We start from the raw sequence: 16758 nt of genomic DNA on the forward strand, positions 1-16758 counted from the left end.
GTTGTAAATGAGAAAGAAGTTAATGTGCCTTCTAAAAATCTAAACAATTAAGATTATTAATTATTTATACGTTTTAAATTGATATAATAATTTATATGCTTGATTTATTGCTTTTCATAAAAATGGTCTAAAGGCTGAAATGCTGTTGTATAAAATTTGAACTGTAAATCATGTAATTTTATGGCTCAATACTGTATGTTACCATAGACATTGTCCAACCCCACTCATACTGTGTTCATTTTACTTGTGCAGCTCTTAAAATGGGTCATAAATTGCCTTAAATGTATTATTTTAAATTCTGCAGATACGCTGTAAATAGTGAAATAAAATTCCTTCCTTCATATTTGTTGATATTTGTGTATTGAAAATATTTTTGATTGACATTTAAACTCCTATCTGATTTTCTATATTTAAAAAAAAAAAAGTATTTTTTTTATTTGTGCTAGTTAAATTAATTTTCGGGCTACCAAAATCTGAAGAGTACCTGCCCGAAGGGCTACCAGGTATTTTGAAATTTTGCAAGCCCTGAGGCTGTAAGGATAGTGGCAAAAAGGATAAAGAGAAGTTACAAAGACAAACTCCCAAAGGCAATCTGAAAAATTACCATTACACAATGGTGATGGCTCAAAGATCGGCTCTTGCAAGGTTCTACCTGCTTTCTTTTGTGCATCAGTCCAGATCTTTAACAACAGGCTACGCAGCCCATAGAAGAAACCTTCCAGTTGAATATTTGGAGATATATCCAATGCACTAATAATGGGAACATGCTAATCTAGTGCATATCTTTAGACTCTCTGTGATTTCACTCTGCCTCTCATAGCAGGTTCTTGGATATAGGATGGATATGAAATGATGTTAAGAGTTTGCGTTTCAAGCAAGATAAAGGCTCATACTCTTTCTCTCTCCTTCACGCTATTATTCTCACATTAACATCTCCACTGAGAATGTGAACTTCTGAACTGCTGTAATTCCACTGCTTTGGATTGTCCGGTCGCCTGCAGCCATATTGAGCTCAGTAGGACATCGCCACATGTGCAGTATCTTCCAGTAGAGCTGATAGATACTAATTCTCCAGATAGAGCCTAATGAAGAAAATGGGCATGGAGATATGAATGAGATGATAAGTGCTTTACTGAACAGAGACCATGAAATCGCTGATCATATCAATACTGATACTGCTCCTCGAAGCCATGCGAATGACTTAAAGCCAGATTAGCATCGTAACGGTGGCCTAACTTCTGCCCTCAGATCACAATGCATCTCTGTATTCTACTTTGTTCTTTTATAAACATTAGCTTATTCACAATTTGCATATTTCTGTGAAAACTACACTCTACACTCCCGTTCAAAAGTTTGGGGTCAGAAAGATTTTTTGTTTTGTGTTTGAAAGAAGTCTCTTGCTTCCCAAGGCAATTTGATCAAAAATACAGTAAAAATAGTAAAACTGTGAAATATTGTTATCATTTAAAGTAGTTATTATTTATTTTAATTATTATTGTCTATTTGAATATTTTTAATAATATCATTTATTTCTGTGATGGCAAAGCTGAATTTTCAGCAGCCATTACTCCAGACTTCAGTGTCACATGATCCTTCAGAAATCATTCTATGCTGATTTGGTGCTCAGGAAATATTTTGCATTATTATCTAGGTTGAAAACCTAGTGTATGTGCTGCTTAATATTTTTGTGGACAGCGCAATACTTTTTTAAACCTTTAAAGAATAGAAAGTTCAAAAGAACAGCATTTATTTGTTTTGAAATGGAAATCTTTTGTAACATTATAAATGTATTTACTGTCAATGTAATCAATTTAATTCAACCTTGCTAAATCAAAGTAGTAATTTCCTTAAAAAGAAAAAATCTTACTGAACCAAGCATTTTGAATGGTAGTGTATATATGAAAAAAATATTAAGCATAAACTGAGTCAGAATGACAATATTGGAAAATCTTATAATTTCATAGCATTGCATCTTAATTGCATCAGCCAACATTAGGCGTTGTGGACAATATTAGCCCATTAAGCATGCATGCATACTTTAAAATCTAATGAAAGCATGCAATCCAGGCTTGTATGAATGTACTCCTGATGTTGCATTTAATTGAAAGGCTATTTGAAAGGAATTGAAATGCTGTGTACAAGGACACAGAATCTGATATTTGAATGCCACTTTGGTCTGATGTTTCCCGTATGTGTGTGTGTGTGCTTTTGCATCCTTTGGTTACGGGTCAGGCTGGAGCACCTGTCAGCTGAGCGAACATGCCATCTGCGGCCAGGGCATGAGGACACGACTCTTAGATTGCATCCGCAGCGATGGCAAAGTGGTGGATTTGAGCGTGTGCGAGGAGGTAAGCTTCATTTCCTGCCGCCCGTCTCAGTACAAGTGTTCTCTGAGGGGGAATTAAGCACTGTGGGATTGTATTATGTCCTTCAACTGCATGCACTGCAAATCAGCCATGACTGTCCATTAACTCCCTACAGTATTGCTCCATATCCAGAAAATGATTCTTTCATTGAAGCCTTTTACAGTAATAGCCCCTCATTGGCTCACGACTGGTTCATCAGACAGAGATTGTGTGTGGTGAGGGGACGTGGGGTTAATGGCTGTCCTGCTGTTTTAGCTGGGCCTGCCTCAACCGTGGAGACTGGCAATGAACTGTGTGGTGGACTGTCCCTTTAACTGCATCCTGTCTGACTGGGCGCCCTGGACCGAGTGTTCACACACCTGTGGCAGTAAAGGTGAGTCACAGTATGTAATTAATTATACAGTACATATAATGAGGGCTGTTGCTCAGGAAATAGCCTGCACTATACCATCGCCATTATGCAATCACTTTTGAATAATAAAAAAAAATGTTTTATGGAAATATTTACTTTGCATTAAGTTTTCTTTTTAGCCACTATTAAATATTGTTAAGTGTGTAAACTTGATTGGGTTTAATTTTACTACTATTTAAAATGTAAAACTTTTTTTTACTTTATTTATATATTTGATAAAGATACTTTTATTCGTCTAGGAATTGATTAATTAAATTGATGAAACAATTAAGTAATTTATTATTGTTCTTTTGAACTTTCTATTTATACTCAAATTTCCATTAAGTTACTTTTTATTCACAGGAATAAATTGCATTTTAAAATACATTAAAATAGAAAACAGTTATTTTTAACCGTAGTATTTCAAAAATTACTGGTTTTATTGTGTTTTTGATTTTGTTTGTGCATGTGCATTTTTTTGTTGTGAACATAAGAAAAACAGCTTTTCATAAATATTGTTTCCCTTCCCTGACAGTAACCCTGACTCAAAACATACAGACTTCAATTCTCAAAACTGCATATGTACAGTAAATTTGACGAAGTCACGAATCCTTCTAAAGGTGGAAGCCCAAAATAACAATCATTTCAGTTTTGAGGAGCAATCAGCAGTATTTAGAAGGATGAGGGAGAAACATGCTTGCAAATTACAGTGCACAATATTATTTAACGTTCCTGTGCAGCTGACACATTTTCATTTGCTTGCAACCTAACCCACAAACCTGTGCACTCGGGTTCCATGGAGATAAACACTCAGCTTGCTCTAGGCTCACACTATCAGGTGGTGCGCATTTACTTTGCATTCATTAACATGCCATGTCGGAATCCCTTTTTAATTATGGATGTTATGTCATGAATCATATTTAAGGATCGGCTTACAGGTTAATGACTCTGGGTTATGAAACCCTTGGTTTCCTGAACACGCCGAATGATTTATCAGTCAAAGGGAAATATTTATTTTACCCATTAGTGTTCTCAAAATTGCAATTGTTAATTCCGAGTTTGTTGGCCTGTTTGCCTGATGGAACGGTGTTATTGCTTCATGCAATATAAAATGTGCTAATTACTAGCCTTAAGAGCAGCCCGGGTCCCTATGGTTCAAATGACCCAGCTCCTTAGGAGTTCAGCTTGTTTTTCTCTTAATTAGACACGTTCAGCACAATCTTCATTCATTTTCATTCAGCCATCAGCTTCCTATCTCAGCCAGGCAGTTTACTTTTTAAATCCAAAGGGAGTTCTTCAGGCAATGCAAACAGGAAGTTATCAGCGTGTTTTCGGTTACATACACAGGCGTAGAAATAAATGCAAGCTGTGCTGGCTAGAAAAAGTGAATTTTTTGTCTGTGTCAAAGCAGTGTTGTCTCTTGCGCTCCTCGCCTGAGACCGAGAGTTTGGGGTTCATTATGTGTTGTATATATACACACAGAGTTTTAATGCATTTGGAAGTGGAGCTCAGGAGACCCAAAGAACTCTGTGCTTTTCCCTTTTTTCTTTCTTCATTCTAGCCCTTATTTCTCTCTATTCCTCCCCAACACTCCTCCATCTCCCTACAGGATCAAGTAGAGATATTTCCTCTGTCAAATCACATCATTTTAAGGGCTTCCTCATCTGGCCGGAGTGCTTCTGTTTTAATGAATGACGTTCTTGAAGCGGCCAGCTGTAGAGGCGGCTCTTGAAAGCAGCACAAAACATGAATTTGATGAGCAGTTATGTTGTGCTGTGAATATAATTTCATTTTTTCTTCTTCTTGTTGTTAAATGTTTAATGCTCGACTGGAAGGAGGGCTCTATACAGTCAAACTCGCTGGAGTGCAATTCAGTTCAGAGGCACGGTCACTCTGTCAGTTCAGATGTACATTGATAAAGGGTCTATATTTCCCCTTTTTTTTTTCTTTAGAAGTTGGGTGAAAAGAGTGATGGCCCCAAAATTGTATTCTTCCAAAAAGCTTGGTCTAAGCTTCAATGCTGTCAGTTTGCATGTTTGAGACATCCTGTTCTAGTTAACACTAATGAGTTAGGCAGGCCTAGAGCTGCTATATACAGTGACCTATATACAGTCCCTACATTTACTCATCCTCATGTCATTCGTTCTTCTGTGGAACGCGAAAGTAGATGTTTTGCAAAATGCCCAAGCTGTTCTTTTCCATAAATTGAAAGTGAACGAAGACCAAGAGCTGGCAAGCTCCGAAAAGAGCAAATAAGTATCTTTGTGCGCTGTGTAGATTACCAAGTCTTCTGAAGTCATATGATAGATGTGTGTGAGGAGCAGAGAAGAAATTAAAGTCATTAATCACTCAAAATCTTGTTACTCTCCAATCTCATTTGTGTTTACTGGTGTTTCTTCACCTATGGACAATTTGGGGCCTGTTGATTTGTAGAAAAACACACTTTTCTCAGTAGTTTATTTATTTGTTCATTAACAATGTCCAACCGTGGACATATGGACATCAGAGGAGTCATTTGTTAATTTTTTTTTCTGAAAATTAAGAAAATTCTCACCACATCTCAATTTTTGAATTGTGTTTGGTAGCATTCTTTTGTGAAAGTGTTTTATGCAGCTACAGCTTGTTGTCCACCACAGAGAGTTTAATTATTCATTAATCAGTTAATTAATTTGTAGAACTATGCTACACTTACAATATTTCCTATAAGTTTGTGACCTGTAAATTATTATAGATCATTAATGTTTATATATCCTAATGGTATTAAAAACATTCTAGACATGACTAAATATGTTGCTGTTAAAAAAAAGGCAATATTATTTGTCTCTTTTAATACATATAATAATACGCCTAGAAAAGAGCTTCATTTATTTATTTTTTACAATATTTTTGGAATAAAATGGTGAACTCTTTTGTTTTGATAAGCCTAACTGCATAGATATCATTTTATGTGTCCTAAATAATTAATTTAATATTTTCACAATTTGACTGGGAATGACAAAAAAAATTCAGTTTACAAATGAAATTTACTGGTACTGTTATTTCTTTGAAAAGCAAATACCCTAACTTCTAACAAATACACTATTTCACGCAATAAATATTAAATAATTTATTTCTGCCTTTGTTTAGATTAGTTTTAAACATGCTTAATCTGGCCTGGACAAACATGAAATCCATGCTGGTCTAAGATGTGCCATCTCAGATGTCTGTTTCTGTCTATTCCTGAATTGTACAGTTGATAAATATTGCAACTATACAATATATAGTTGTGAATAATACATTAATCCACAGCATTGTCCCAAGCTGCTGGAGTACGCACACTGTAAAAAAAATTCTGTAGTTTTTACAAAATAATTTTGGCAGCTGTGGTTGCCAGAATAATTTTGTAAAAAATACAGAAAAACTGTAAACACATTTACGGCTATATATTTTACAGTATAAAACTGTAATTTACAAACAAGAAAATTTGAATGTAAACCAGTAAATTAAACAATGCACACTGCTATTAAAATCTGTTTTGTACCTTTAACATACTGACAACCACCATAATAATGCAGGTGGTAAAAGAGAAAGCCACATGAAGAATCAAAGCTCATCACAAGTAGCTTCGCCACAAGCAGAAGTATATACTAATATATAGAAGGTGCACAGAGTCATTCATGCAAACACAAAACACCATCATGGTAACACACATGATACTTAAATAATGCATTAAACTTTCATTAAACAACAGAAGATGTAACATAAAGCCCAAATATACATAACTAATAACAAAAACTATTAAAAAAACATGATTATTTAAACAAAATACTTTCAAATGTGGAGTGTCATGCAGGGAATTCTGGGAATATCAGTTTACAGTTTTTGACTGTAAATTATACATTGATTTGTTATTTTTACTTCTAAAAACTGTAAAATTAACAGCATTTTACTGTAAAATTACATGAAATGTCTGGTTAGATATTTTTCCCTGTATATAGTACGGGAACTACTATAGTACTGTTAACCTATTAACAGTTTTTTTCCGTAGCGTTTTTACTAAATTTTACAGTTAAAATTACACTTATTTTTTACAGTGCACTAATGCAGGCTTTATGTATTTTTAGCCCTTCCTATGCCGTTTGCCGTATTTTCATACAGTGCATTGCATTCACAGATGTCTCTTCACGTGCGTCTCTGTTGCAGGTGTTATGACTCACTCTCGCAGCGTGCTTCAGCAAGCTCATGAGGAGGGACGCCCCTGCGCTACTCAGCTTTCCCAGACCAAACCCTGTCCCATCAGCCCCTGCTACACGTGGCTTCTGAGTGATTGGTCTCCCTGCACAGTGGAGGTAGATCCTGGGCAAAAATAATTGGATCTGCATGTATTCTGCAGTTACTGGTTATTGCATATCACCTAACCTGAGGGCATTCAATCCATGTTTCGTATGACCAAGTGGTGTTGAGACCAGCCGCCCAGCATGTCTATCTGGTACTGGCACAGCATTCGAGTTCTTTAATTTAATTTTGTAGAAAATGCATGCGCACATGTCGAGTTTGTGTGTGAGAGAGGGACTTTGTGTCATTGAGACATGAGGTAACTGCTGATTAAAATCATGCTTCGATCCACGGTCTTATCATTAGAGGAGAACAGTGGCAGAGTTCAGATTTTCATCTCCTCTCTTCTGCTTTTCTCTCCTTTCTCTTTTGTATCTGAGAAGGATTTTAATTGTATGTCTCGGGGTTTTGCGCACGTCCCTGGAGTCGTGCTTGCCCAGATCAAAAGCTGTCCTTTTCACAATATGAACAAAAGAAACGTTGCACACTTTTAACATGCATTTATGTGCTTTCTTTGGTGCATGGTGTGATGGACACTTTCATATTCATAAACATTATCACATTTCTGTGATATGTGTGACATCTGTGGAAATGCAGCTTCCCTTTTTACAGTAGTTGTGGTTTGTGTCATTACATGCATTTCTAGAGACATGCTAAACCACATATCTGAAAAGATGTGATTTGCATAGTTAACATTTGCAAGGCAAATTATGTTTGAACGGAAAACAAAATGTGTAACACATGCAATAACAACAAGAAGAAACGTGATTTTGAGGTTAAACGCTCCGTAAACTTCATGGAAGTGTGAAGAAAAAGTGTTGTAAGTGAAAACAACACTGCAAAAGGTGTTTTTCTTAATCAGTATTTTTAGTATTTTAATGCAGTTCTGAACTAATAGTGTCACCTAGTGAAAATAAAATAATATTTCTATGCAACCTTTGCAAATTCCCTTACACTCATTGTGCCCTTACAATGATTCTTATTCTTGCACTTCTGTAATCGTATCTGAAGTTCTTTTACATGACACGTGTCAGCTGTGGTCCCACTGATGGGAAGTCCGGCTCTTTTGGCTCGGCTCCCTTAGAAGAGCTCCCAAATGGCTCTTCATTTAGTATCACTCAGAGTCTTCTATTTTAGCCCAAATTAGCAATTGTGAATGGTTTGTGTGTTGGTAAGCAATTTTTTGTTTAGTGTTTTTATAATAGCCTTATTTTTATGCATTTTTTCATTACAAAAAAATACAGTTACTATTATTTAACATTTTAATAAAACTTTAATTGAACAATTGAACACAGAACCACAGCAAACAAATCAAATAAATAAAGGCAAAAGTCTTAACATTAAGACACTTTAGTTTTTAGTGCAGGTTGGCATTCAGAAATATCAGATGCCTCAGTTTGGGTGTGCTGATGCGATTTCTCCTCTCTGTGATTATTTGTCCTGTTTTTGAGAAAACTCTCTCTGAGGTAGTGATGTGTCGTTCGCGAACGAGCTGGCTCTAAGAGCCGATTCTTTGTAGCGAATGAGAAGAGCCGACTCCTGTCGGGGAGAGCCGAATCTTCAGCCGGAGCCTTCTATTTTATCCCAATTTAGCAATTGTGAATGGTTTGTGTGTTGGTAAGCAATTTTTTATTCAGTGTTTTCATAAAAGCCTTATGTTTATGCATTTTTTCGTTACAAAAAAAATACACATGCGGCTAATCACATGGGAGGACAGACTAGGATCATACCGTTATGTGAAAGAAGGAAGGGGGACACACGCTACAAAGATAGCGAGTGTAGTGGTAAAGACCAGGTACACAGAGCGACAGAGAGAGGCGGGGGATCCGGATTTAAACGCAAGCATGTTGGTTAAGGTAGGAAGACACTGCATTGTTGTAACATTGGTCCCCTCAGAGAGAGTCTTCTCAAAAACAGGACAAATAATCACAGAGAGGAGAAATCGCATCAGCACACCCGAGCGAAGGCATCTGATATTTCTGAATGCCAACCTGCACTAAAGACTAAAGTGTCTTAACGTTAAGACTTTTGCCTTTATTTATTTTATTTGTTTGCTGTGGTTCTGTGTTCAATTGTTCAATTAAAGTTTTATTAAAATGTTGAATAATAGTAACTGTATTTTTTGTAACGAAAAAATGCATACAAATAAGGCTATTATAAAAACACTGAATAAAAAATTGCATACCAACACACAAACCATTCACAATTGCTAAATTGGGCTAAAAGAGTAGGCTCCGAGTGATACTAAATGAAGAGCCATTTGGGAGCCGTAAGAGCCGGCTCTTCTAAGGGAGCCGAGCCAAAAGAGCCGAATCTTTGAAAAGAGCCGGACTTCCCATCACTAGTGACCCACTTCCTTCTTTCACATAATGGTATGATCCTAGTCTGTCCTCCCATGTGATTAGCTGCATGTGTATTTTATTTTTTTTTGTAACGAAAAACTGCATAAAAATAAGGCTTTTATGAAAACACTGAATAAAAAATTGCTTACCAACACACAAACCATTCACAATTGCTAAATTGGGCTAAAATAGAAGGCTCCGGCAGAAGATTCGGCTCTCCCTGACGGGAGTCAGCTCTTCTCATTCGCTACAAAGAATCGGCTCTTATGCGAACAATACATCACTAGGTCCCACACCAGCTAAACACCCTCTGGCTCAGCCTGTCACAGTAGCCACACTCCAAACTCGTGCTATTGGCTGAGCTGGAAGGAGATTGACAGATCTGAACAAACCGCTCTTACTGTTTTGATGGTGCCTGGGAGGCTCAATGTTTACACTTTTTTGGGGGGAGATAAACCTATGAAAGGCATACTTACTAGAGGTGTCACGATAAATCGATTCATGGATCGATTCTGAGATTTTTCAGAATGAATCGCGATTCTCTCTTGAATTGATTCTGAGCTTAGTTTTTTAACAGCAGATGTCACTACGTGCTTTAGAAACAGCCGTACTTTGCTTTCTTCCAGTTCCTTACACACACCACTTGAACTTAAAATAATCATTCATAAAGTTCGAAAAGGTTGAAGCGAATTACAAGAGTGTTCACAGTGGGCTGTGTTTATATTAATCTTGTGTCATAATAGCCTAAATGCCGAGGTACAAGTACATTTAACCACTTAAATTACTCAGTTGAACGCACGCGCAAACGCTCTTCTTTGTGAGCATTTGAGTGTGCAGTTAAAAACTAGCCTAGAGAACTAGCCTAGAGTGCAGGGTTGCCAGGTTTTCACAACAAAACCCGTCCAATTACTACTCAAAACTAGCCCAAAACTAGCCCAATCGCATTTCGAAGGGGGCTCCCCGTTAAAAATTGCATTCAGGGGGGTAAAATACAAGTTTTTGGCGGGGTTCCCCTGGTAAAATTCGCACTCCAGGGGAAAAATATCACGTTATCGGGGTCGCTTTAACCCGCGGACATGAAAAACAACCCGCAGCAACAGTGATAAAGTAGCCCAATTCCGCGGGAAATCCGTGGACTTGGCAACACTGCTAGAGCGCCATCTGCTGTTAAAAATTAAGCTCAGAATTGATTCCAGAGACCAATTTATCGTGACACCTATAATACTTATAGTAGTCAATAAACAATAAACTGGGTTAATAGAATGTATTTTGACAAAAGTCTTACAAACTTTATCTTTAGGCAAAATTTGTTTATGATAAGAATTCAAGGCATTAAAGGGATAGTTCAGCCTAAAATGAAAATGAAAATCAACTCACCCTTTATTTTCAAGAATGTTGGTAACCAAACAGTTGATGGTAGCTATTGACTTTTGTAGTCTAGGAAAAAATACTATGAAGTCAGTGGCTACCATCAGCTGTTTGGTCACCAACGTTCTTTAAAATATTTTCTTTTGTGTTCAACAAAAGAAACTCATGCAGGTTTGGAACAACTTGAGGTTGAGTAAATGACAGACCTTGTATTTTTTTGGTTGAACTAAAAAACCCTTTAAGCTGTAATTGTTTTCCCCCTTATGTTACGTATAAATCTCACAAAAGTTTGTAAGATTTATACATGCAACTAAACAAAAGCAACTTTAAAATTATTCATTTAAAATTAAATTTAACAACAAATAGATAATTACAAAAGGTCTCTCAAAACAAATATCTTATGAAACATTGCTTTTTAGGATGTTTAGATAGTTTTACTGGCAAGTAAGACAAAAATGCTGATAACAGTTTTTGCTGTAATGGTTGAAACCTCAGCTGTGTGATCAGGTCACACAATTCATGAGAAATGCCATAGCATGTTTCACTTCCAGCTGTCAGTCATTCAGAGAGAGGTGTCAATGTAATAAGCTCCTCTGCCTCACTGCTCGAGGCTCGTCCAGATTAATGAGTCGGCCGTGTGGTTTTGTGCAGGCAGCAGAATGTGGAGATGGCACGAGGGAGAGGAACCTGACGTGTGTGGTGCACTGGTCAGACTGGCCGGACAGCCCTTATCCTTCGAAAACGGTAGAGGACGAGAAGTGTGGAGACCGCGTGAGAAAGGAAAGCGAGCAGGAACTGCAGCAGCCGTGTTTCGTCCCCTGTCCAGGTACAACATTTCTTTTACCTGTTGTGTTTACATTTTTGTGCATTGATGCTCTTGATTCATTTAACATGATTTATTGTTTCATAACCAGTGGAGGATGTTGATCAAGGAGTAGAACTGTCCTAGGAATTAATATCTGTCATGTTCAGTGAAATTAAATGAAAGTTTGTCGACTTGTCGACAAGCAATGTCCCACTTTTTTTAACCTGTGAATACATTTCACCTTCAGGCTATCGTTGACTTGTGTTAGCCTTACTTCTTTGCCTCTCTTCATTTTGTAAATGTGCTGCATGCTCTCAGGGATGAACATATGCTGGGAGGAGAGAGGAAGAAAGATGCTAGAGTCAGAAAGGTAGAGACAAAAAAGAGAGAGTCTAAAGAAATGAGCGAGTTAGAGAGGGTGGCATATGGTGTGCGGTGTGCGTCGCTGTATTATATGTTTCGGCAGCTCCAGTGAGGGATGAAAATAGACTGGCTTCATGAAGATGATGGATAATGAGATGCCTGGGCGCACAGATTGTCTCTAATAGCCATCCTGGCTGCAGAATCAAAAGGACGTCATGGCTGAAGAGCTAGTGCTAGCATGCGCAGGTGGGGGCGGCTTTCGCTGTGAATCGGTCTCTGCTCTGAGGGATTAGGAGGGTCAGTGATGTATGACCTTCAGCTAAGGAAGCGTTAAATGTATCTGAAGACTTTGTCATGAATTCAGTTCTATGACTGAGGATCAGATCAATCTCACTGGCCTGCAAGTAAAAGTAAAAAAAATAAATAAAAAATGCACGTTTGTAATGTGCATACTTTTATTTTTCTTTTCATTATTTTTCTATTAGTATTATTATTATTATAAAAACTTTCACTACAGGCTTTTCTGTTGCTATACAGACAAGTGGCAGACAAATGTAAAACCAAATCTGCTTTAAGCTTTTGTAAGTATTTGTCATTTTAAATCTGTAATTTTTAAGTAAGGGATAATGTACATCCAGCCAGTTGTTATCGCAGAATAAACCCTGACCCTGATCAGGACCCCAACACGAAGCTGCTCACCACATAAGTAAATAATCAGAATATTGATTTGAGTTGAAATATTTTATTAGCTCGTTAAACGCAAAGCTTCACAAATGGCTTTGAGTCTAGACAAAGTTCAGACAAGAGACATTTAAGGCATAGTGTGCAGTCATATCTCTAATAACAGCTTTTCACTACAAAAATAAAGACAAGGAAATAAAATGTTATGTGAGAAGAAAGTGTTTTGAAGTCTTGTTTATTATCTTAAAGACAAGACAGAAACTTCAATATTCTGCATTATGTTGCGACTGACCAATCAGAATCAAGTATTCCATAGAGCCATATAATAAGTTTAGATACATGAATCTTGGAGTTTTTAGTGTAATAATTTATCAAGATGTTAACGCTAGCAACAGTGTTAATTTAGTATTATTTTTATATTATTGTAGTATTTATTTATTTTGAATTTGCCCATTTTTTTATATTTTCAGTTGTCATTTTATTTGACTTAGTTTTAGTAATTTTGTGCTTTGGACATTTTTATTATTTTTTGATAGTTTTTTATATATTTCTGTTTAGCTTTATTTGTATTTCATTTAGATGTGAAGGCAACATTTCTAGTATAATTTTTAATTTATTTCAGATTTATTTTAATCAAGGAAAATAGTATTACAGTAGTTTTAGTTAACAATAACAAAACTGACTAGCAGTATATGACAAAGGTCTGTTGTTTTATGTTGCGGTAATATATCCCAATAATCTTGTACTTACCACATGCTTCAAAGTACATACCAGTATTCATACTTTTCACACTTCAGCAAATTTGGATTTATGGTATAGCATTCCTTTTTCTTTTTCTTTTTTTTTTCTTTTTTTTTGTACTTGCTAGCTGGACCGTTGGAGTTCCTTGATAAGTATTCAATTCTCATGGTATTCATTTACTGTAGAACTGAAGTTGTGATATGTGATTTGTCATCTACAGGAGACTGTCACCTCACAGAGTGGTCGCAGTGGAGTTCCTGTCAGCTGACGTGTCTGGAAGGACGTAGTTTTGAGACGGTGGGCCGTCAGGCTCGCTCAGAGGCTGTGGTCATACAAGTGCTGGAGAATCAGGATAGCTGCCCTCACCAAGTCTTTGAGACACGTTCATGTAAAGGTACAAGCAGTGAAAAATAATATAATATAATATAATATACAGTAAAATGTGTTTTGTATGGAAGCCCATTTCTGATAAATATTACAATATATGACAGTCATAATTGACTGTTGAAATTAGATAACTTTTATGGCATAATTATGACTTTTTATTGCCTCATAATTATTATTTACCAGAGTATGAAATTAGTTTCCATAGTTTAAAATCTGATTTAAAATAAAATTATTTGAATGTGTGCAGTTTGTGTTTTTTGGGATATGACATGTATATAACATCACTTAAGGTGTACAGTATTGTCCGGGCCCGAGTACACTAATTTTTATTCAGTTTACTGTGCGACTTCCACAATGTACAGTAGTTTGTAGTAAATGAGTGAACAAGTCAGCAGTTTTGGACACAGTATATGCATAAAATGTCACTTGTAATCTTATACATCTTGTAAGTTCATCACTACAACAAAGATGTCATGATAGAGATTCAGTCTTCTCTTCCCACGACTCTCAGTTGTGTATCAGAAAGTCTCTTGACATCTTGCTGATGCCTACATTACTGCTGTAACAACCAACTAACAAGATGCAACAGAGATGTTCAGACAGCACTGTCTAAACAAATGAATCGTATTTCATCATTTACAAAATGATGGTGCAGGCAGTCACTCCCAAAGATCAGATTTTAAAGGTAAATTTAATTTGAGTGAACAAAGCCTACATATCCAGTGGAGCTCTGTGAGGGAATTTTCTAATATTGATCAAACCAATAAAATATTGATGTAGGTTTTTTGCAAGTAGTTTTGCACCCATACCCAGACTGTCTATACCTTCGTGTCAGCAATTTTTTTTTTATTAAAAAAATTTATACTTTTATTGAGCAGTGATCCATTAAATTTGTCAAATGTGACAGTAAAGACATTTATAGTGTTACAAAAGATGAAATGCTGTTCTTTTGAAGTTTCTGTTCATCAAAGAATCCTGAAAAAAAAATGTATCACAGTTTCCAAAATAAATAAACACAACACTGTTTTCAACATTGATAATAATAAGAAATGTTTCTTGAGTAGCAAATCAGTATATTAGAATAATTTCTGAAGGATCATGTGACACTGAAGACTGGAGTAATGATGCTGGAGTAAAAATTCAGCTTTGCATCACAGGAATAAATTATATTTTTTTAAAAGTATATATATATATATATATGTGTGTGTGTGTGTGTGTATAGACATATGTTAAATGTCTATACTAATTAACATAATATTATCTTTCAGATTATTAGTTATGTTCAGTATTTTAATCTGATGGACCACAATTAAATTCTGTAGTCCTGATTCTGTAGTCCTGTGTTTGTGTTAGTTGGTCTGAGTGCAGTCATGCTTGTTCAGAAGGTTAAGTGTGTGTGTATGTGTGTGTGTGTGTGTGTGTGTGTGTGTGTGTGCGCCTGCGTCAGTATATAATGTCTGCATTTGGCTATTATCACACCTGACTGCCCAATGCAAACATAATAAGTGTCTCTCTCACTGTATGGGGCCGCAGGAGGGAAATGTCACAGTTACGAGTGGAGGACCAGTGTCTGGAATGACAACGAAAGATCAGTGTGGTGCCAGCGGTCTGATGGGGTCAATGTGACAGGTAGCCCACCGCTTACATTGAGACTGAGAGAATGACAAATATTCTGCACTGATTTCACTTACAGAAAGATAATCAAAAGACCTGTCGACTCCACATGACTGAAAGTCTGTTGACAGTGAAAATCCTGTCATCATTTATCCGCCCTCATGTCCTTCGAAACCTGTATGCTGTTATTTTTACAGTGGAACACAAAGGAGACTTTCTGAACGATCTTAACATCTTGTGAAGTTCATAGTGACCAGAGACTTTAGAGAGAACTCCAAAAAGAAGAAAAAGAGAAATAGGAAAGCACCATAAAGGTAGTCATGCACTGTAATCCAAGTCTTCTGAAGCCAAGCAATAGTTTAATGTGACAAACAGCCCTAAATATGAGTCATTATTCACTGATAATTTTCCCAATCTACTACAACTCTCAAATCAAACATTGCAATATTTGTGAAACAGGTTGTATATTACTGTTTAAAAGTTTGAGGTCAGTAAGAATTATAGGGATTAAAGGAATTAATACTTTAATTAAGCAAATATACAGTATATTACATTGATTAAAGTGACAGACTTTGATAATGTTACAGAATATTTCTATTTCAAATAATAGCTGTTATAAATAATAACTTTCTATTCATCAAAGAATCCTGAATCCTGGATTATGGTTTACACTAAAATATTAAGCAACACAGTTGTTTTCAACATTGATAATAACAAGAAATGTTTCTTGACATTTACCTTTACATTTAGTCATTTTGCAGACGCTTTTATCCAAAGCGACTTACAATTGGGGAATACATAAAGCGATCATTCTTCTTAAAGGGGTCATAGAATGCCCATTTTCCACAAGCTGATATGATTCTTTAGGGTCTTAATGAAAAGTCTGTAACATAGTTTGGTTAAAATGAAAGCGACTTACAATTGGGGAATACATAAAGCGATTCTTCTTAAAGAGCCAAACAGACACAGGAAGTGCTCGTAATACCAAGTTTCAGGCATTGTTCAAATAAGTGCAAGCTAGAAAGGGAAGGAATACATAAAAAGAAAGACAAGATTTTTATTTATTTTTTTATTTTTTTAATTTAGGATGAAGTCAAGTAGCGTAGAAAGAGATGAGTTTTCAGCTGTCGCTTGAAAATTGTCAGGGATTCAGCACCCCTGGATAGGGGTGGGAAGATCATTCCACCAGCCAGGAATGGTGAACGAGAATGTGCTGGAAAGTGATTTTGAGCCTCTCTGTGATGGTACCACGAGGCATCGCTCAGTTGCGGATCTCAGACTTCTGGAGGGGATGTAGATTCGTAGTAGTGAGTGGAAGTAGGCGGGTGCTGAGCCTGTGGCTGTTCTATATGCAAGTATCAATTTCTTGATCTTGATGCGAGCCAC

At 36.4% G+C, this 16758-nt stretch overlaps 1 protein-coding gene across 1 annotated transcript in view; it reads left to right on the plus strand.

Moving 5' to 3' along the window:
* The window catches only part of thsd7ba (thrombospondin, type I, domain containing 7Ba), a 221917-nt gene that overhangs the window by 200607 nt on the left and 4552 nt on the right, over positions 1-16758 (plus strand). Inside the window, exons 21-26 of the mRNA XM_016454293.1 lie at positions 2233-2348; positions 2622-2739; positions 6940-7085; positions 11433-11607; positions 13592-13765; positions 15292-15387. Coding sequence (XP_016309779.1) covers positions 2233-2348; positions 2622-2739; positions 6940-7085; positions 11433-11607; positions 13592-13765; positions 15292-15387 — 825 coding nt within the window. The remainder of the gene's footprint in view (positions 1-2232; positions 2349-2621; positions 2740-6939; positions 7086-11432; positions 11608-13591; positions 13766-15291; positions 15388-16758) is intronic.

Source organism: Sinocyclocheilus anshuiensis, unplaced genomic scaffold, assembly GCF_001515605.1.
Source record: "Sinocyclocheilus anshuiensis isolate Anshui unplaced genomic scaffold, SAMN03320099.WGS_v1.1 scaffold976, whole genome shotgun sequence".
Classification (NCBI taxonomy): Eukaryota; Metazoa; Chordata; class Actinopteri; order Cypriniformes; family Cyprinidae; genus Sinocyclocheilus; species Sinocyclocheilus anshuiensis.